This window comes from Agelaius tricolor, unplaced genomic scaffold (assembly GCF_023055355.1).
Source record: "Agelaius tricolor isolate 1412-34295 unplaced genomic scaffold, bAgeTri1.0.p SCAF_8, whole genome shotgun sequence".
NCBI classification, from domain to species: domain Eukaryota; kingdom Metazoa; phylum Chordata; class Aves; order Passeriformes; family Icteridae; genus Agelaius; species Agelaius tricolor.
Window position 1 is genome coordinate 35703529 of NW_027269268.1, and position 22998 is coordinate 35726526.

At 35.6% G+C, this 22998-nt stretch overlaps 1 protein-coding gene across 2 annotated transcripts in view; it reads left to right on the plus strand.

Moving 5' to 3' along the window:
• SGCZ (sarcoglycan zeta) overlaps nt 1–20175 on the plus strand; it is a 395003-nt gene extending 374828 nt beyond the window's left edge. For both annotated transcript variants that reach the window (XM_071432308.1, XM_071432309.1), the window contains exons 7-8: nt 7585–7708; nt 19725–20175. In XM_071432308.1, the coding sequence (XP_071288409.1) occupies nt 7585–7708; nt 19725–19943 (343 nt within the window). In that variant the 3' untranslated portion in view covers nt 19944–20175. The remainder of the gene's footprint in view (nt 1–7584; nt 7709–19724) is intronic.
• Nucleotides 20176–22998: the final 2823 nt, after the last annotated feature.

Below are 22998 nucleotides of genomic sequence, written 5' to 3' on the forward strand. Positions count from 1 at the left end.
TGTGCTTAATTTAGGATACTGGAGCCTCCTTTTGTCCAGGCTAAAGTACCCCAGCTCCCTCAGCCACTCCCATGTCTTGCACTGTAGACCCTTCACCAGCTCTGTTGTCCTTCCCTGGACTCGCTCCAGCCCCTCCATGTCCTTCTTGTAGTGAGGGGCCCAGAACTGGACACAGAATTCAAACTGTGTCCTCACCAGTGCTGAGCACAGGGGGACAGTCACTGTCCTGCTCCTGCTGGCCACACTATTGCTGACACAGGCCAGGGTGCCATTGGCTTTCCTGGCCACCTGAGCACAGCTGGCTCATGTTCAGCTGCTGTCACCAGCACCTCCAAGTCCTTTTCTGATGGGCTTATGATTATATTTGCTTTATGATTATGACATCTCATGCCTTCAGGAACCCACAGATGGGCTCCAAGCACAGCTGTCTCAGCCTACACAGGGTTATGAGAGTAAATGTATTTCCCAATCAGTCTCATTTGAAAAGCCATATAAAGCTTGTAGCAGCAGAAAGCATTTGCCCAGTGCTGAGTTAATGAAAGACATGGCAACTTTACACTGCAATAATTGTGAAGGCAGACGAGGATCTTTGTTTACATGAAGCTGCATCAGATCTAACAGCAGGCACAGCCAGTGAGTGCTGAGTGCCAGAGGGAGATGGTGAAGGTTTCAGTAGGTGCCCTCCTCTGTGCCCTTGGCTCCTGCAAGGCTTGTTTTAACTGTGGTTGCTTTTACACTGCTTCCAGATCCAAGCTGCTGCTTAATTAATTTGAATTTCACATAGGTCCAGCCTAGGACTAGGCACAACAGCCCACAATTTGTTCAAGCTTTTCATTCTCACAGACACTATGGGTAGAAATGTTTCACTACCTTTTTAAATGGAGCAACAGTGCTCCATGCCCAGGAGATATTAGAGATACCAGAACTCATTTCTGACATGCTTTGGACTCTAAATACAGTCTTGTTTCACCATACCACCATACCTGCACTTTGCTGTAGTTTTTCTGATGAAATATGATTTGTTATTCTACTTATATTCCATAAAAGTTGTACAATATGTCATTAAGTAATGCTTCTGTAACATACATAATATTTTCATTTCATATCTTTCTTTTGATTCTAAGTGAACAGGCTTACTAATGCATTACTAAGGAGGGCTACTTTTTTTTTTTTTTTTTCCATTTGAGCAATCTTTAGTTTCCCCATTCTTTCCTTATACTAAATTTCTCCATGGAGATTTTTTCCTCACTCCAGCTGTTCCTTTTTCCTTCTGGGAGTATTTTCAGTGATACTGTTTAACCACTTTCACAAGAAAACGAGCCTTCTTAAATTTGCTCTGTGTCTGTCTATTCTCTCCTCTTATGTCCCTGAGAGTTTGTGAAGCAGTTAGGCAGTTTCATACAAGGTGGAAGACCTTTAGGTTTCTCTGTGTCTTCTGAAACATGGTGCCCATCTAAGATCAGCTCACAGTACTAGTAATTCCTGCTTTACCCATTTGTGTACACATGGCTCCAGAATACCCTCAGCTTCTGCAACATTTTGCTTCAGTTCAGGTGAGGGCTCTAGCATGTGCAGTGCATGGAGCTTGCAGCAGTGCTGTGGTTGTGGGTGCAGAAGTGTGGTTTGGGTTCTTGTCTTAGCACCATGTCAGAGCCAGAGAAAGGATCTGGAGCTCATACAGACTGGATATAAGAATGAGGAAGCTCAAAGTTACAGGGAATACATGAGTTTATGAAACTCTTCGTTCTGCAGTCCACCAAACAGCTCCTATTGCTTATCTCTATAATTATACAGAGAACTCCAAAGATAATTTTAAACCATAGAGAAAAATGAATGATTTTACATGTCTTATCCTGCAATTCACATTTTATCATTTGTTTGACTTTGCTGCCAAAAGAATTAAAAAAAGTATTTTACTTCATCACAATCTACTACTCAATTTTGCATTGCAGAAAGTAAAAATATCCCTCTAGTTTGGACATGGCAGTTGTCCTAAAAAAGTGGCTGAAAGTAAACTCACCAAGCCTTTTCTGATTTTTTTTTTTTTTTTATGATTGACTGATTTTTTAATTTTCTTCCTGGAATTTTTGAGTACAATCCAAATATGGGCCATTTGAAAATCTGTTCCAAGGTATCTGATATGCTTAATCTGTGGAGTTTGAAGTAAACCTGTCAGGATTTTCAGCAGAATAGTTTTCCATGAGATGCTGTTTTCTCAAAATGTGGATCAAGCCATGTCACAGTTTGCCTCAGCTAAAATAGATCTGTTTATATCAGCTTAAGACCCCTTAGAGAAACACTGTAGAAAATATAATTAGACAATTACAAGTGGTCTGGACTGTTACTTCCTAATCACTAATGGTTTTCAAAACTGAGACTCTTCAGACTCCCCCAGGCACTTTATCTTCAGATCTAACTCTTGACAAGCACTTGAGCATTTTCTGTGGGCATGCTGCTTCAATCTCTTTCTGACAAGATGGATTTCTATTTTAAGGAAATATATTCTGAAAGACAATTCAGGTAATGGAGCTATTTCTGTAAAGACAAACTTCATGTAAGAATGTTTAGCAGAAAGGCAGGGCATGTATGGAAAGGGTTTCAAGCGAGAATAAAAATAAGGACGATAATGCAAAGGGAAGTATTTAGGGTAAATGGGTTAGCTCTAAGTTGTCAGGTCTATGAAAAATTCTTTTCTCATACCTTTCCTGAAGCAACAATTTTGGATTGTCTCATATCCAGAACTTTTTCCCACAGCCTGGAAGTTTAGACTTTCAAGCATGTTTTGGTATTTCTCTGAGAAATAAAAGCTCACGTTCTAAACCTTACATTTCTACAAATTTCAAGGGCTTACATTTTAGTTGACTTATGACTGCAGGATTTTTTACTACCTGAGATGCCACTTATGTTTTTGATTTGTTTTCTTCTTAATATTACTTGTGATTTGGATAGCTTTCTTGTCTTTAGCTATTCTGGCTATGCCTTCACCCATGCTAGGAAAAAATCATGCATTAAGTTCTCTTTAACCTTACTCTTATCACCCGCTTATTTAGTCAAGCTTTTGCATTAAATATTTGCTTTTTCCAGCCTTTCTCACTTTTCCTTGATGCTTCTTCTAGAACCCTTTCTATTCCTTTAACACCACATTGAAAAAACTCCTCAATGACCTTTTGTTTCTTTTTATTCCTCCTCAGTAAGAAATACATATTTTTTTATACTCAGAAGAGATTCTTTACTTCCCTATGTGGGAATTTGTTTTTCTGAATTATCATCTATGCCAAATAACATTAAAATATTCAGTGGTTTCAGGTGTTGCTATGACAATGCAGACCTATTGGATTTAAATCTGTGGCATGTACAGGGCAATTAGAACTCATCTTTGAGCCCAGTGAATTTGTAGGTTAGTGAGAATTTTAGAAGCTATAATAAGGGCATGCTGACACATGCCAAAGTCAGTGAAATGCAGAGCATGGATACAATGTGAAATGCAGTACTGAATGCCATTCTACTATTTTGATTTAAGTCATGAAAGTTTCCTCTTTGTTTAATTTTATCATCCATGAGTTGCACAATTGGAAACTGGGAGAAAAAAAAGGTTAATATTTATTGGCTCAGGCCAAAACTAATTTCAGAAAACACTTATCTAACTCTCTGTTACATAAGAGTTGTGTGTGTCTCAAAAAACAGAGACAAATCATGCCCAGGATTAGGTTTTCATGTACATAAAAGTAAGTTTCTCATGAACATATGAGAATTTTGCTTCTTAACAAAGAAAAGATGATGATCAGTAAACAATATTAAGAATGTTGAGGCCTTCAAATCTACCCATGCTTTTCAATACTAATAATAATGATAATGATAATAATAATAATAATAATAATAATAGTAAATCGTCCTGAAAATATAAGCAATTTATTAAAAGCATAAGAATACAACAAGCTTCAAGAAATATAAATATTATGGCAATGATTCATATGCATCTCAAAGAAATGCATATTTTGATACATGTAAATGTATCAAAATATTTTAGTTATTTTTATATATATATGGTAAAATGTGCATGTATAACTTTGTAAATAGTATAAGCAATAAGGTATTGGTAGAGGTTTATATCAGTTGTTTTACTAAGTAGCACGGGTTGGATATAGGGCTTAAATAGACAGAAAGCAAATAAATTATTTGCTTCTGCACAGGGGAATCTTCTATTTCCTTCTATTTTAAGAAATACTTTCCAGGAGCCAACAGAAAAAAAATAATATGGATAAATTATATCCCCTGTGAGTATGAGGGATATGCAGGAGGTAAATCTAAAATATTGCTTAAAACCCAGAAGGAAACATTTTCTTTTGGTTCATATTTTAAATTATTTTTTGTCTAATGCAATCTAGGTCAGCTTGTAAACAGAAAATACAAAATGAAGAAAAAATGTTTCTGCATTTCTGATGAGAAATGTTTTAACACCTTCAAAGGAACATATTCAAGATATTTTCAAAGTTTCCCTTTTCTAGCAATAGTTCTTTCATTATATCAGCTCAAATTCATATGGCTTTGATCTTATGAAATTTATCATTTTTCACAAATTAACCACTGATAATTAAGAAGAAAAAGCCCTTATCTGCTATGGATAGATCAGCTTGCTTCATCACACATAGCAAATTGACCAATTATACTATGTAAAAAGTCATTTAAAAAGCCTTTTTGTCTTTCCTATAGTTCTGTAGTTTCTGTCTAATAATAGCAGTAGTTACCTTGTCCATCAGAGCAGTTTGTTTTTTGGGAAAGAAAAATTAATTTTATCAATAGGATTCACTCATAGATGTAAATGCCACTGTGACAGGCCATCAGTAAATCTGAAAGGAAGCAAATTCTCCATATGCTATTATAATAATAAACTTTTTCTTGGAGGGATGAGCCTTACAATGTGGAGTGTTACAATGAGTTTATAGTAGAGATTAAAGGTACAGAAATACGGCAAAGAAAAATTATTATAAAGAAGCTGCATACCAAACCTAATTTATCTGAAAACATTGAGGAAATAATCTACGTGTATAGACTTTAACATTTGCAGCAGCATGCTGCATTCTCTTTTCAGATGCAGATCAGACAGAGAATAACAATAAGTAAATAAGAGCTGTAAAACAGATTTAGGCATTCAGTTTTACTAATAGATGGGTGTTGGTTTAAAATCTGCCTTGATGATCATTAGTAACTCCTTGACATTTCTACCACATTATTTGATTTCCAAAGACTGCTAAGAATCTCTATTGTCTAAAAATTTTCTTCTCTGTGGTGTGGAGAAGGCTGAAATTATCAACTTTTCAAGTTGAGAAATTAATTGCCCAAGTATTCTCTTTTTAGACAGACATAAAGTTATTTATGCTAATGTACTTCATGAAAAACTGTGATGAAACTAGACTAAACAACTCTGTTATACACTGTCAAAAGTTTATTCTTCAAAGAGAGACATATTTCTTGATGGATGTTCCTAAACAGATTTTAATTGTCCACCTGCTGAAAAGTTTTAGTTAGGTCTGAGGGATTTGGGTGTTATGAAACCAGAAATATTTTTGGCTTGGCTAAGACACATGGATTCAATGCAATAAATGTAGCTAAGAACACTTTTGTCTTTATGATTATGAAATGGCATCTGAAACCATGGAGAAATAAATGTTAATATTCCTGTAAAGTAGATTATAAATCACAATGATAAGCTGCTGAAAAATATGGAATAGAAGAATAAAATCATTTAACATTTATACGATTCAGTTTCCTTGTAAGTTCAAGGTAAAAACTCATTAAGGCAATGGAGTACTTTCAGAAATCTAATTTTTAAACTTTATAATTTACATAATTCAAAAAATATTCTGGAAGTTCTTTTTCTGCCGTCCTGCAGCCATCAGAAGTTCACAAATCAGCGCCTGAAAAGCACTTGTGTATGTCATAAAATAATTCATGATATTTAGATTCTTCTCCAGTACGAAGAACTGCAGAACCTTCTATCAACTTCTCCCTACAATGCATCAAAAAAAAGAAAGAAAACACCCTAGCAGTAGTAGACATAGATATTTTTCTGTTGCTCCTATCTATATATATCCCATGTATTTTTTTTTTCATATCAGTATCTAAACTTGTATTTTTCTCTATCTGGACAACTGCTTTTAATAGCTCCATTTTGTTTGCTTAATATTTTTTTTTCTCTTTTGTTTTTTCTGGTTTTATTTTCTTTTCTTTTTGGTTTTTTTTTCCATTTCTTTTTTTTCCTTTCCCTGTTGAGTCAGTGACATGCAACAAACAGAAATGTTTCACAGGCGCTATCTCAGTGACTTTCTTTGCATGAAATGTGGCACCTTGGTTTTAAAATGGTAATACAGTGCTGTTCTCTGTACTTAAAAAATGCAATAGTTAAAATACTTTGAAATTCTCTTGTTCCATTGCTTGACAAAATTTATCTGGCTTTTCTGCGCCAACTTCATTATACATCTAATACTTCATTATATTCTTGGATAGCTATGACCACTTTGCTAAAGAGGGAAATACAGTGTTTTCTTCAAGCTACTCAGTCTAGATGCTTTTATTATTAACATACTTCATCTTACAAAAAGCCTTTGTTCAGGTAAAGTGGAACTGGGTCCTGCTATTAGTAATAAGTTATAAACAGATAAAAAATTTTGTCTCCCTCCCTTATGTGCTATGCAATGTCTACAACTGAACACAATCAGAAGCTGAATTATTGTTTCCTAGTTCAGTACAGTCTTCATCCTGTCATTTTCCCTATTCAGCATGTGAGCATGTTTTCTACAAAACCTTTGCATTAGTACTTCCCTTTCAAGAGAAATCTCTGCAATACTGTGAGAAAGCACAGCTAGGAAAGTATCATAGCTCTGCATTAAGGCTGATGGAGAATCTTGAGCATAGAGGAGCGAGAAGCAGAAAGACTGACAGTAGAACAAGAATTGCTTTGAGTAAAGGTACAAAGAAGCAGTGATGTGTGTCTTAACCCTAATAGAACACGGTTATATGAAGGTAATGAGTATTTTAGAGAACAGAAAAACCATACAATGCCCCCCAAATAATAGCAACATAACAGATTTTCTTTTCCTCTCTTCATACATGAAGCTGCTAAACATACCCAAAACATGAATGAGTCTCTCAAGGCAAAGTAATTTTAACCAGTTTCACATCATTTAAAACATTTAAGGGTTTTGTTTTCTCTTTATTTTGTTAAACATTTGTCATCAGTCACTAAGAAGATTTTCATATTAAACTCTCATTACAGAAGCATTAACAGAGCTGTGTAGATTCTCAAGTACCTATATTTCAGTATTAGTACAGTGGGATGCATTAAGTGCTAGTGCCAGAAAGCATCACTAAGCAGATAAGTTTCTATCAGTATATTCTTAAATGCTTAACATTTTTCTTTCTCTGTATCATAAAAGGCAGTCATAGAATCACACATATAATCTGGTTTTCCTTTGTTACCTTTCAAAATATGTTGATATCTACCTGCATCGTGGGTTTTGAGTCTGGGCAGTTTTTGGTGGTCGAATTCAGCGCATTTTTTTCTCAGTGTTTTTTTTTGTCTTTTAGACTTGAATCTCCTACTAGATCTTTGGTGATGGAAGCGCCCAGGGGAGTGCAAGTCAACGCAGCTGCAGGAGACTTAAAGGCTACCTGCAGGAAAGAACTGCACTTGCAGTCCACAGAAGGGGAGGTGAGTTCAGCCAGCAATGTTCTGCATCTCTGCCTGCCATAACACAATGTGAGGAGGGTTTATTCACCAGCAAGGTAAACAACATAAAAAGTGTTCTGCATTTGCCTTTGTTAAAGTAATTTTGGTTTAGCTTGTCCAACTATTAATACTTATTTCCTTTTTAACTAATATTTGAATCCGTAAGTTTCATCCACACTGAAAATAAACTTAGTTGATACAGATCAGAATTACTTGTAAATTAAGAATCAAAGAAAAACCTTCCATGGAAACAGAGTTGGTTACATGTTACTGGCAAAAAATAACTTGGATTAATCTGTCAAAATAAAACAGAGAAGTTTGGATTAATTTAGATTAATGCATCATAAACCATGAATAAGAGGTTTAACACATTTGCTCTACCTGTGGTTTAACTCCTTAATCTTTTACTAGCTCTGTAAGAGAGACAGAGTACTTCCATCATATGTTCTCTCCTGTTTCATTAGTGTCTTGTTTCAGATATCAGTGATAAGTAATTGGCATAAAAAGGCTTTGGTAAAGATTCTTCCTGTGTAAACCTGTGTGAACACATGCAAATTATTCAAAATTGGGTCACTTGTTGGGATGGCAATCTATTAATTTCAGAAATGTATGAAGGATTTCTGGTATGGGAGTCCTTTCTTCTTTAGACCGTAAAATGATATAACATTTAAAATAAAAAGCAAAGATCTTGTTGAAGGCTATCAAGAGCTCTCAGATTTCTATTAGGCACTTTGGAGAAATTTATAGATTTTTGAATTGTTCTCAGAGGGGCTTGCTACAGTGCAGCATTTTTGGAAATTCATAATGTAAATATCTCACTATGAATGCAGCTCTTTAGAATTTTTTTTTTGCCTTTTGTGTTTTGTGTTTTGTATTCTCTACCAAATGTTTCTAGATGTTTTGCATACTATCCAACATAAGCAAAACCAAACAAAACCAACATTTACATCTGTGGCAGATAGTCCCCTGGAATGAACACTCTGCATTAGAGTGAAGATAGGAACATTTTGGCCAAAATATTGCATCAAAAACCTATTTTGATAACATTTTTTTATTCATGTAAGTATCCATCCAGCATAATTAAAGCACTATGTTTTCCTAATTCAGAGTCTCAAATATTTATATACCACATGCCCCACCTTATTTCTGAGTTTCTACATAATTAGCTCTTCCCCCAGTCTCTCATCCTTACTTACTGCCTCTCTTACTGTTTCCTAACATTGCTGAGATAAAATAAAAAGTCTAATCCTCTTTTAATAGCAAATATTGTCCTACCTCATCATTGTCCTGTCTGTGGGTATTTTTTGAGTCTACAGCTTCCTGTAACCTGTCTTGTTTTCCCTTTCATAAATCCCTACCTGGCCATATCTATTGTGTTTCCTAAATGTATTAAGATAAATTTTACAAATAGAATGTATTTCTTTGTTCTTTCTCTTCATGATATTGCCAGAGGGGAAAAGTTAAACTTGAATTAAAATTAAAGTTAAAAAAAGAGAAGCCAACAGAAAGACTGTTACCATTCTGTACTCTCCCATTATGCTTTAGGCAATGTTTGTTTCTATATTCTCTTTGTTTTGCCTCATGCACCTCTTCATACAAATATTTAATCTGTGAACCCATCAGGTTTTTTTCACTAGATCAACATTGCAATTTATTTGCATGACTTCTCGTTTTTCTTAAGTATTTAGTGTATCTTGTTGGAAAAGTAGTTTTGGAAACAATGTCCTGTGACCTCAGTTGTACTTTGACAATGGGAATCCAAGAAAAAATATAATGACTATATTATGTATTATTCAGAACTGGAATTCAATTCACTATCAAATGTTTTGTAGTAAAAAAATGCCAGTGAAAAGCTGACTTTTCTGACCTTCTTATTAAAAATCATTATTTTATCTGTGTGATAAGACTTTGCACATCTACGATTTCATACACAGATGTTAGATTGAAAATTATCAGAAAACAAATTACCAACCTTTCTCCACTCTTTCCCAATGAAGTGTTCAATAAATATACATCTGAAAAAGTTCAGAGTCTTGAATACTTGCAATTTCAGTAAGATCTGAAATGAACTGTGGCCAAAATCCACAGAGAAATTCTATTCTGCAGTCTGACCAATGCCTCTACAGTCCACTGTTTAAGCTCTTCCACTGGAGAGGGTTAGAGGAAAATACAGAAACACCTTGGAAGGCATATGACAGGCACCAGAGCATTAGCTGTTGTGCAAAGTTACTATGGCCACGTTAGGGAATTGCTGGACTAATTACAGCCTGATGTGAGGAACCAGGGTAAACATCTGATGGATTAAACATCTACACAACAAAATATTGATTGCTTTTCCTGCTTACAGCCCAACAGATAAACCACATTAGCAGACAGTACAACAAAATGCTTAAAGGTTTTCTCATTATTCATTTTTAAGAAAACGCATTCTAAAATGACAAAGTATCTGTATTAAAAATAATCATTTTAGCTTAAGAATTGAATGCCTTATGAGTCAGGTTTCCTCCACAAATAAATTAGCGTTGTCTTTGTGAATTGGATCTGTGAACCATTTTCATAATATGACAATTTGTACTAGAAAGACATGCAAAGCCTTTTGTACCATTTTTATTCTAGTTAGTGAAATTTAATTTTTTAATGTTTGAAAGCTTTTTCAAAAACTCATCAAAGATATGTGAATTCATATTTTCTTTCTTGAGCAAAGTTATTGCCCTATTATGACTGTAAATGGCTATGTGGCACCTGGAATCAACCAGTTATAGCCATGTTACAGAGCATTATGCATTTACTAACTATGACAAATAGGTTTTCCTTTTATTTAAGAATAACTTCAGAATATTTTTAAGAACATAAATGTGTTTATAAAATACTTTTCCTCTAGCTTTATTTCTATGCAGTATAATCTTTAGCCTCCACATCACAAACTGAATGCCTCTGCAAGCATCCTGAATTCTGCTGTTTGATACATTTTCTTTTTATTTACTGCAGTATTATAATAATCCTTTTATCCCTATTACACATCATAGTGTGTGATCCCAGACTGAATACTGGTGGCTGTAATTTAGATTCAGATTCTGCTGCCCTTTCTAAAGCTCTTGAGCTGCACCCTTGTGAGCTGAAGCATCAGCAGAATCCTTTGATTCAATTATAACTTGGCATTTAATTGTGAACTATCTATTATTCTATAAATAAACCATAACCAATGGTTTAAAGCAGCAATCATTTACAAGGAACGTGAAATGTGAAGCTCCAGGCTACAGCTGAATCCACTGGTTCACATAAGAAGAAAAAGATCATTTCTTGTCTGGAAATTCAGCGCAATGACTGCTAGTTCACTACTACTTTCTCAAATAAGAGTGTAATGCAAAAGTACAAATCAATTTTGAATTCTGTGGATACTTGATTTTACTAGACATAAAAATGTTCAAATTAAACCTGAAACACTTAATTGTATAAAGATAGCAAGCTGAAAGGTCTGTTTGATGGTGTCCACTCATTGGCCTAACAATTAATGTAATAGTCTTGACCATCCAGGATCAGAGAATGGGTCAATTTGGAAGAGGACCAAAATGGGTCATCTCCTCCCATTGCCCTGCTCAAGCAGGGTCATTCTAGAGCACATGGGATTGTGTGCAGATGGTTCCTGAATATCTCCAGTGGGGGAAAATCCACAACTTTTCTGGGCAATCTGCTATGGTGTTCAGTCACCCACACAGTGAAGTTCCTTCTCATATTTAGGTGGAAGTTTCTGTGAAAGATTTTCTGCTCATTGCCTCTTAACATGTTGCTTGGCACCACAAAAAAGATCCTGGACCCATTCTCTGAGACCCTTCATGCAGATACTCATAGATATTGATGTGGTCCCCTCCCAGATGTCTGTTCATGAAGTTGAACAGGCTCAGCTCCCTCAGCCTTTCCTCACAAGAGAGATGCTCCATTCCCTCACTCATCTTTGTTGCCCTCCACTGGAGCTGCTCCAGGAGCTCCTTGTCTCTCTTGTCCTGAGGAGCCCAGAGCTGGGCACAGCACTCCTGATGTGGCCTCACCAGGGCTGAGTAGAGGGGCAGGATCACCTCCCTCAGCCTGCTGGCAATGTTCTTCCTAATGCCCCCCAGGGCACCATTGGCCTTCTCATCCCCTGGGCACACTGCTGGCCCGTGGACAGTTTGTTGTCCACCAGGAGCCCCAGGTCCTTCCCTGTGCAGCTGGGTCCCACCAGAACCCCCTGGTCCTTCCCTTTCCAGCAGGTCAATCCCAGCCTGTGCTGGTGCATGGGGTCACTCCTCCCCAGGTGCAGGACCCTGCACTTGCCTTTGCTGAATTCCAGAACATTTCTCTCTGTCATCTCTCCAGAGACCCCTCTGCAGGGCTGCCCAGCACTCTGGGGTATTGGCTGCAGCAGTCTCTGAAGCAGAAGGCTGCTAAGTAGGCTCAGCTCTTGGGAATCTTGAGCAGCTGCTATATGTCTTTCCAAGGAGCTTCTATGCAAGTTATACTCTTTCATTGCATCCTGTTGACTGCCAAAGATTAAGTCAATAAAAGGAGAAAGATGTACAGAGGCTTCTCATTTTTACAAATATATTCTTAATAATCACCTTGTCTATGACCTTTTTCCTATTTAGCTCTTTATGCCCTTGTATTTCCCTGTCAAATTACACTCTATCATAGTATCATTTGTAGAGTATATATTGTTGTGTCTGGCATAATGAGGCTGATCCCTCATTATGGTAGGGCTTATAGCTGTCACATTAAAATGAGCGATATTCTTTAACAGATAAAGTTCACTCAAAATCAGTGGGGCAGAGAAGAGGCCAAGTTTATATTTACTATTTTAGCAGAGCACATTTAATGAAACACACAGATAATATTATTTTGTAGAGCCTAACAAATGCATATAGTACTAACATTTGATCTATGATCCTATCCAGTTCTAATTCCAGGAGATGCATTTAACACAGAGATTATTAATTAAGATTTATTAATATTCAATAAAACAGTAATCTTCACTTGTAACCTCAAGTAACTATACCATTTTAAAGCATTTGGTGGCATTCTTGTGGATGATTTTGTGTTCTGAAATAGAAAACAAAAAAGAAACAGGACTTTTTAAATTAAGAGGATACACTGAAATTGAATTATCATGTTGTACATGCTGCTTCCCCTAACTATGGAGGAATGGTTGATCAAAGAAAAAATTATTTCATAGATGATTTCAATTCAACCAAGTTATGTTTGTCTGAGATTAAATGTCTGCAAAAAAAATTAAATGTTTGTACGCATGAATTGAGTTCATTAGACAATAAGCAATGGCAGGCTCTAGAGTTCAAAGAGTCACTCTTTATTTATCAAAAATTATCTAATACATGTGATGTATTTTGTTTTCAAAGCCTTTTTCATGGTATTAAACAGTTGACTTCTTACAGTTTTCTGTGAAGAAAGAGATTAGGGAAAATGAAGGGATTTTTTCTGTATTTTTTAAATTATAGGTTTAAAAAATTCTATTAGGATGTTTTGACAGATACTTAAAATCAAATGCATATTTAAAAAAAAACCACTTTCATTTTCAAAAAAAACACTGTTCTCTACCAGTTTACAATGAAAAATACAAAAGCAAAGCAATTTAACTGACAAAACCCATATTTAAAACGTTTTTTCATGGCTAAATTTTCAAGACTCACACCATAAGAAATTTTATTAGAAAGCTAAAAATGACCATTAATAATTTATTATATATTTTTAATATAATGTACTTTCTAATGATTATTTAAATGGTAATTAATTTTTTGTACTCTGTAAATTAAGCACAAATATTTCAAGTACATTTTCTTTTCTGGATTGTGTACATAAACCACAAAGAAGTCACATCTATCAAACATTGAATGAATTTGCAAAGACTGAAAATTATTTCTGTAACAGAAAGAATAAATACACCTGAAAGGGCTTTTCTTCAGTAGGGACCCATTTATTGTATTGGGGTTATAACTCAGAAGTACCAATATATACTTTTGTGTATTAAATTTACAAAAAATTTGTACTTAAAATGAAACCTTACCCTCACAAACATCTCTTTGGTACTGATGAGTGAAAACATAAATTCTTCCATTCAAGAACGAACTGTACACTTCACTGATGTACAATGTTATTTTTAATGTATGCATATGTTATTTTTCAAATCCCTTTCAGTTGTCAGTGGTTGTAGTCATAACATGGAGATGGGAATGGGGGCAATGCTGCCAGGGTGGCTGGGCACAGGTGTACCAGGTATAATCTTTAGAAAAAGAACACTCACCACACCAGGCCACTCTTAGGCCTGAAGGTCTCATTTGTCTTCTGGTCAACTGATCCCAGCACTGTAAAGAAAACATTTTCAATACATAGTTTTTACTAGATATTTTGGTCTTCTCTGAATGTTTATTATATTCAGTTTTATTTCAGCCATTACATTAATTTCACTGTTTAACTGTTCCTCAAAACAAGTAATCATTATGACCAATATGGTTCCAGATATTGTGCCACCATGTGCTTAAATTTTCCAGTATATATGCTATCAAGTTAATATTTTAATTTTTCATTATGACTTTTTGTTCCTTTTCTCGGAACTATCATTTAGATTTAATGAAAGCCACAGATAAGTGTTAGAATAAATGGTCCATGCAAACTAAAGTACTTCAATTTATGCTATAGTTCATCTTAACCTTGAATATTGAAACACATCAGCATATGAAAATTATATAGTTGAATCTAGTGACCTAATCTGTACAATCTTCTTTGTAGGATGCTTCTGATAGCCTATGCAGAATAGCAAAAAGACTAAGACCAAACCTTGCATTCCTGTAATTCAGAATACTTGAATATTTAAGGGAATCCAAAAACTTTATTTAGTGAGACATCACTACAGTGTCTTCTCATACTGGTTGATTAATACCCACTATCAGATTTTCTTCTTTTCTTTCACACTTCCTCCAGTTTCCTGCCATTTCTTATCTACATTAGACCTGAAATATGCCTTTGCAGCCCTATAGAGTTGCCTGTTTAGTCAAAGACTTCATGGATACAGAAAATTCTTCATTGTCTATAAATCCTAAATTTTTAATTTGGCTGTGTCAACTTAAACTGTCATTTGCTGTCTTGACTAAGACCCATTAGAGAATTTTATACAAGACAGGTTCATATCTCTGTATTGAAGGCTTGTACAAGTATTTGATGTTTTTACCTCATGCCTACATATTTCCCACTGAAAGTTTACTCCTTCAATTTAGTTCTTTGTTTCATCAATAATCTATATTTTCTGGCTTGCCCTCCTCTCCCTTTCCCTCTCAATGTTCAGATTAACAATACAGTCTGATGAGCAGGAGAAAGGCAGATCTTCATTAGCAAAAACTGCATATAAAAAGTGTATACCATTTTTCCATTCTTATCACATACACAAGGCTGATTTAGTTTGGTTAATTAGTCAGAAATCAGATCTACTTTTAATCAATTTAGCACTAATATATTTTTCTCTGTACTAAGATGCACATGACAAAGCAATGATCTGGGATTTCTAAAGGTTAAGTATTTAGAGAGCATGATGCTGCTCAGCATTCTGCTCTCCATGAAATAACATTTCTCTGAGAAGCAGCTGCCTTTTCCATCTTGCAATCTGTCCGTCAGTCTCCTACAATGTTTCAAGAATGAATGAAGGCTTTGGTTTTATTTGTGCCTATTTATCTGCTGAGGAGTGAGACTCTCAGAAAGACTATGACTGGCCTACATTGCCTTGATGCATGTGAGCTATTAAGTGGCTTATCTCATACCTCTCACAGCAGAACAGATTAGAGAAAGGCCATGTACACATTAACTACTGTCATCTAGCAGCAGTGTTCCCTAGAAACATCATACTGTTTAATTTTTTCTCTTGCCACTTCTTCCCTTCTCTTTAAACACCTGATAACATCAGGCATAAAACAGTAAGTAGTTTAAGTGTTGCTGGTGTTGGAGGACTTTTCAGCCATGAATTTCCGGTTTAGCAGATCAGAGGACAGAAAACATAGATCCTCAAATATGAATGCTGAAATTCCTAATGTGTTGGGTTACTCTGGCAGTATATTTGGATTCCTGCTTAACTAATAGATAGCAATGTTGCATCTCTAAATTTTGTCTTTCATTTATAACCCTGACAGCATATGTACAAGGTAGATTTTAATACTGGCTTTAAACCATCTTTATTAATCCTCTTCAACACAGGCTTCACCAGGGTGTAGCTCTAGGGATGGGATTAAATTGGATTCACTGCAGCAGATATAACCCTCTCAAGAAGCCAGTTCAATTTTTTCAGGCATCACATCCTAGTACCCACATTGCTCACCAGATGCTCTGGGATGCATGCTGGGACAGGCCTGGACAGCTAGCATGCTGGATTATGATACCAGATAAACCTGGACTGTTGTACATCACAGATTGAAATTTGTAAATACCAGTGGAAAAGCCTGCACAGCTATGCTTATTAAAGATAATTTCATTTAATGAGTAAAATAACAGCTACTTTGTAATGCACACCAAAGTGCTCTAGAATAAAGTCTTAGAGCAGTACACTACAGAACACCTGCAATGATAGATTGTAGAAGTGTAGCTGTCCTGATGTAAACAAAAAGAAAAATTATTGAGCTCACAGCAAATAATAGAATAAATTTCAAGAGATTTAACTCCAGCCAGATCTGTGACACATAGGATCTCGGATTTTTTGAGTTAATTTTTGTTTGAATCAAGACATGTCTTTTAGAAACCCTTTAATTTTGTATTACAGATTTCTCATGAACCTTTCCCATCATGACTGCAGCTAAGCTGTTAAAATGGTCAGTCACACAATCTGCCAAAAGTATGAAGACCTCATCCTGTATTTTGATGGGTTGCCTTACACACTTGTCTTCTATATTGGAGTGCTTTTTATTATTGCATATATGATATTCTAATGTCTCCAGCTTCCATAGAAATAGTATTTTTCTTTTCTTCTTTGGTATTCCAAGTATATCAAGGTGTTTTGGTTTTGGCTGGGACAGTGTTTCTTCACAGTAGCTGGTATGGGGCTGTGCTTTGTGTGCTGGTTTTGTGTTGTGGGACAGTGTTTATTTTCTTCACAGTGGCTGGTATGGGGCTGTGTTTTGGATTTCTGCTGAACACAAGGTTCATAATGTAGAGGTGTTTTTGTTATTGGTGAGCAGGGCTTACACAGACCCAAGGACTTTTCTGATTTTCATCCTGCCATGCTGGGAAGGAGACGGGGGGTGCATGGGAAGCTGGGAGGTGACACAGTCAGGGCAGGTGACTGCAACTGACTAAAGGGACATTCCATGTTCCATATATAGAGACATCAGGCTCTCTATATAAAGCTCCTGTGGGAAGAAGGAATAAGGGGAAGGGCCATTGGAGTGCTGATGTTTGTGTTCCCAAGTCACCATTATACCTGATGGGGCCCTTCTCTCCTGAAGATGGCTGAACACCTGCCTGCCCATGGGAAACAGTGAATTCATTCCTTATTTTGCTTTGCTTGTGTGCACAGCTTTCACTGTTAAACTGTCTTTATCTCAACCCATGAGTTTTCCAACTTCTACCTTTCTAACCTCTTCCTGATCTTTCTGGTGGGGGAGTGAATGAGTGAATGGCTGTGTGGCACATGGCTGCTGGCTGGGGTTAAACCATGGCACAAGGCTTACTGAAAGTCAGTATTAGAAATCCAAAAGGCCACTCAGATTTTTTTTAGCTGTATTTGTTAAAAGTTATCAAGAACTGCTGATTAAACGTATGTGCCATTACTGGCTCCAGTTTAATATCCTGTTGAATTACTGTTGAAATTGAAAGTATTTTATCACAGTCATGTTCTGACATCAATTTTTGATCTTTCTCCAAGTGCAGAACTATGCTGAGCATTATTTAGTACAAAAGATATACTTACACAGACCTTGCATTGTTAAATGCTACTGGATTTTTATGCAATGCTATTGATAACTCTGCTATTACTACTTTAATAATAGACCTGTTACCATTTGGTTTTGCTTGATATGAGAAGTGAAAGAGTACTTTTAATTACTTGTCACTCCGTTCATTATTGCGTCCTTTGTTTCCTTCCCACATTTTACCAGTTACTAGTTTCTAGTTTGTTATTAAACTCTTTTTTTCCCATCCATTATTTTTTTTCATATTATATTTGCCATAGTTACTTTCACATTTACTCTTAGCTGAGATGAAGGTTTTAACATGTGTAATCTTTTTTTCAGTTGTAATTCTAGCAAAACATTATTAAAGTGTTGCCAACACCATCCACATTTCTTACATAAAAACTATTTCTTCATGGGTTGTGACTACTAATTATCTCAGGTCTGTAATACAGGAATTTCCAAGCAACATTGTGTGTCTAAATACATCATTCTTTTGTTATGTAAGTTACAGGTTCGCTACATTTTAGTTTTGTGATCACTTCCTCTGTCAGTCACAATGTGAATTAAAGAAGGCATTGTGACATGCAGATGTCACCTTTGCCTCTGAGATTCTCCCTTTCTGTCCCTTTTGGTGAATATTTCCTTCCACGACAGTATGATTACTGTGGGAGCTAGAGAACTTACAGTGATGGAGAGTTTTAGTGTTTGGGGCTACTTTCAAACTATATTACCTTCAACACTTCCACTCATTTACAGTGCTTCTGCTGTGGATGGAAACATAAATATGCATCAATCCCTGTATGGAATTTTATCTAGACACTTTATTTTTTTCCCAGCCCGCTATTCCTGACTTCTCTATGGCAGGAGCTCAGCAGTGTTTCTGCACTGCTTTGCCGCCATATACCACTTATTTTATCATAAAATAATGCTTGTCTCCTACAGAATAAAAAAAGCAATATTTTCCATATTTCTTTTGGTTCTTTACATGTACTGTGAACATTGTGGTACAATGACGTCAAGTTGGCTTCATTGATTTTAGATAACATATAAAAAACATTAGCAAGTGTTTAAGGAACTCACGTTTTCCTAAGCTTCAAGTGTCACCTCCAGAGCTTAATGTCATTTTGATTTGTTACCTTTCTTCTAGAAGTTCTTAGTCTGCTCTTCAGATAATGACTGGTTTTACTTTAGCTCTTATTTACTCTTTCCATAAAATAAAATAAAATAAAATAAAATAAATTTAAATTAAAAAAAAATTCTGAGCAGCTGGACACTCATCTGTTTGAATCAGTAGAAGACATGCAGTTTTCTGCAAATGTAAGTATAAGTTTTGGAGAACTCAACAGAGATTCATTAATGTTACTGGTATCTACAGTTTCATACTGACTCATGTTATTTCCAAGACATATTGAAAAAACCCACAATATTTTTAATCATACACAATGTTCAAAACCAAATGGGAATATCTTGATGGCATTCTTAATAAGACTAACCTGAAATCTTTCCTCCTCTTAATTTAGGTCAAAAAAGCTCTTCATTTTGTGAATATGTCTTTGTAACCTCATTTAATTATTCTCTGGAAGTAACTATTGTTAAGCCCCTACAATTTAGCACAGTTCAGCACATATTTTCAACTGCTTACAGGAACACACTGGGGAATGTGCTTTAATATCACTTCACACTTATTAAAATACAAATTCTGCCAGAGCAAGTATGTGCTGCTGCCATGAATGAATAAATGTTAATTATAAAATGTTCAAGTGAAAATTCAACCTACTCAAGAATCTTGTCTAAATGTTTTTTAATAAAAATATTTGTACCTGAATAAACATGTCGACAAAGTAATTGCATATATTGTCATAATGACTATTAATGCAGAAATTACTACACGGAGATGAAAACAATAAATGCCTACTCTTCTAAAAAGAGTAATTTCTAATATATCTTTATAATACTTCTAATAAAATATTTCTAAAATTTAAAATATATTTCTAGAAACTCACAGATGCCTCAATGCACTTCTTTAAATTATATCTCACTGCTGATAGAAATTTATGTATTCTTTTTTTTCTCCCTCTTTTTAGATATTTTTAAACGCAGATACAATCCGCCTGGGAAATCTACCAGTGGGGTCCTTTTCATCCTCCTCCTCCTTCTCCTCCTCCTCCTCCTCACCCAGCTCTTCAGCTCCTCGCCAGACTATCTATGAGCTCTGCGCCTGTCCCAATGGTAAACTCTACCTGTCCCCAGCAGGAGCAGGCTCCACATGTCAATCCAGTAGCAACATCTGCTTGTGGAGCTAGAAGGACTCCGTCTTATCCTCACACCAGAATAGCCTTTGGTTACTATCCCTCTGCTTCACAGTTCAGTTCGGTTTCCCTTGTGACAAGCCCGACGCTCCAAGCGGCCTGCAGAGCAACTTCTTCCACTGTAAGCAGGAGTTCAGCGCTGCCTTCTCCTGTGGTTTGTGCTGCCACTCAGCACAGAGATGGGCGAGAGATCCACAAAACAATGTATTCTTCATCAGGAAACCTAGAACATAAGATCACCTTATTTTCCAAAAGGGACAATAACACAGGTGCCTTTGCTACTTGAAGTGAAGCACATAGTTTTAGATTTTTGCAGGACCTGGATATGAACTGCACATAAATATATATCGAGAGAGACAGAGAGAGAGAGTACATTAATTTACCCGGAATCTGATGGTGAGATGAATTGGTTCCCCCTGTATGATAAATAACTTACTGTCTGAAAGCACAATTTTCCATTCATCTTTTTGGAAGTAAACTTTTATCCCTGAATTTTAAAATTTTAAAGCATTGTGTGATGCTTGCTTTACTAAACAAATTCAGTAAATGGTTTTTAATACAAAAAGAGACAGAATTCCTCCCTGAGTTTGGTTTCTTTAAAAATGTGTTGTTACTATTTGTCTACTAAGTCTAGGGTTTTGTACACTAGGTAAATTTTGGAGATGCTCAGCAATATTCCTTTAAAAGTTAAAAAGAAATGCTCTTGTTTGTCAGATCTGAATGACCTTATATAATATTTTCATGGCCATTGCATGTGAAGCGATTGCTTTAAGTGGAAAATACAGTTTCTGGAAAAGAAGAACAGGATAAAGAAGGAAATTCTGATGATATGTTTATTGATCAGTGTATTGCTCTTCACAAGGTTCTTATAATTGGCAAATACAAAACCAAGAGAGAAATCTTCAAAGGTACATCTTGGCCATTTTCTGACTGTGTCTATCTGCTGCCACTTGAACACAGTACAAACATTGGTAGTCATGTAACGTGTGGTGCTGAGAAGCAGTGCACTAACAACTTGTATGACATTCACATTTATTATTCTCTTTTGTTTACCATCTGTTGTGGAGGTTTCAAAGTAATAGTACTATATATAAAACCACATATTAAACAACATTCAGTATTAAAAAGTACATTGATACTACATTGCCTTTACCAGGTCTCTGTTTAAATTATGCAGCCACATTTGCACTCAGATCTCACTACTGACTTTCTTTTTTGACAAGTTTCATGTGGGATTTCTTTCTTGTATCAATGTTCATACATACTTGGCTTGATTGTTAATTGAAATCTTATAAAAAATGCTTTGGTATGCTGCTGGTAAATTTGTTACAGCATTGATTAACAAGAGTATCTTGAAACTTGCAGAACCCAGGAAAGTAAAACAATATAAAAATGTTTCCTATTGTGGAAGATGGCTTGATTGTGTGAGGTAAGTGTGCTTTTTAATTCTATTATTTAAATTACATCACCTAGCTTTTATTTTTAGAGGCTTCTGAATCTAAGATCACCAATAAAATTAGAGCTTTTGCAAAGTAATTCTAAAGCCAGGGGAGATGGTGCAAGGCGGGTATTTCTACACACTTTTCAAAAAAATATATTTTTAGAGAAAAAAAAAAGAAAATGAGCAAACCAGTATGGTGATTGCCTTGGCATCTTACTACCACCTAATAAGATTGACTTTGTTTTCACTTCAGGTGAAATTCACTCCTATGCAGAAGACCAGCACAAGACGTGTCAATGGCTTGACTGGTGCTTGCCTTAGCATTGGCCCTCTTCAGAGGTGTGAATTTTACCTCATAGCAAGAAGTCTGTATTTGGTGGTTTTAACAGTTAGATGAAGATTTTGAATTGATTATTCTATGTCTTCAAAAGAAGGCTGTTAACAGCTGAGTTGTTGTCTATTTGCTTTGGAGGAAATTATACTAGAAAATATTGCAAGGAAATATATTAGAACATGAGGATTTTTCAGATAGTAAGAGGGGCAAAAAGAGTTACAGATGACAAAGAAGGTGACAATAAAACATGAAAAAGTGTAGCCATACAATACACTCTTATAACTGTAGGGATATGGATGTCTTTCGGATGCACCCAAGTAATAGAATGGTGGAGGGACAGTCATGAATTTCAGGAGGAAAAGCAAAAAGATATGTATGAGGACACATCTATGTGTATTCATTATCTGTGCACACCTACATACACCTGTTGCTTAAAAGATAAACAAATATAGGGACTAATCTATAGGTGACATAAAGTGGGGCTTCCTACAAATTGTATACAGGTAAGCTAAGGGGTTTTTTTCTCCTCAAATAAACCTGTAGGATGACTTGCAGATACTTTGTCATGAATTTTCCACTGAAAAATTCCTATTTGTTTGTTCTTCACCTTCAAAGATATTTACCTTCTATTTGTTTACTGGATGGAAGGACCCAATCTTAATAAATTTTACACCAACTTGGTTGGAAATGGGCAGGTAGGAAGAAAACCCTTTTGTTACTAGATTAATTTTAACAGCAAGACTGAAATAATTTGCCACTTTGTGTGAAGAGAACTCAGAAGAGATATGTGGGTAGTACACAGGACTCCAAAAAAACCAACCCAGTAAGTCCACGTGGCTCTGCACTGTCAGGATATTCTTTATTGGAGTCCTGTCAATATGAACTAGAGCATATTTAAGAGCTTCAACAACCAATGAGATGGAATACCAAGTTCTCATAAAGTCTTAATATTCTGGTAAATTTCATAATATTGATGTCTTTCTTTAAATCCATTGAAAACTGTGAGAAGGGAAGGAAAAAAGTTTGTATTTTAAAAAGTATTTCTAGCCCACATGATTTCAATGCATTAACCATAGTAAAAAATTAAGATGCCATCCTGATGACAGCAACAAAATATCTGCAAAGAACTTATTGGCTACATGTATTTAATATATACAATGGATTTATCTCCTGTTAAAAAACCATTTGTGTCATATTATAGGATGCTGTCTTTTTCTTGTTAAAAAAAAAAAAAAAAAAGAGAAAAGTAAAAGCATCAGCCAACCTCTCTGAGC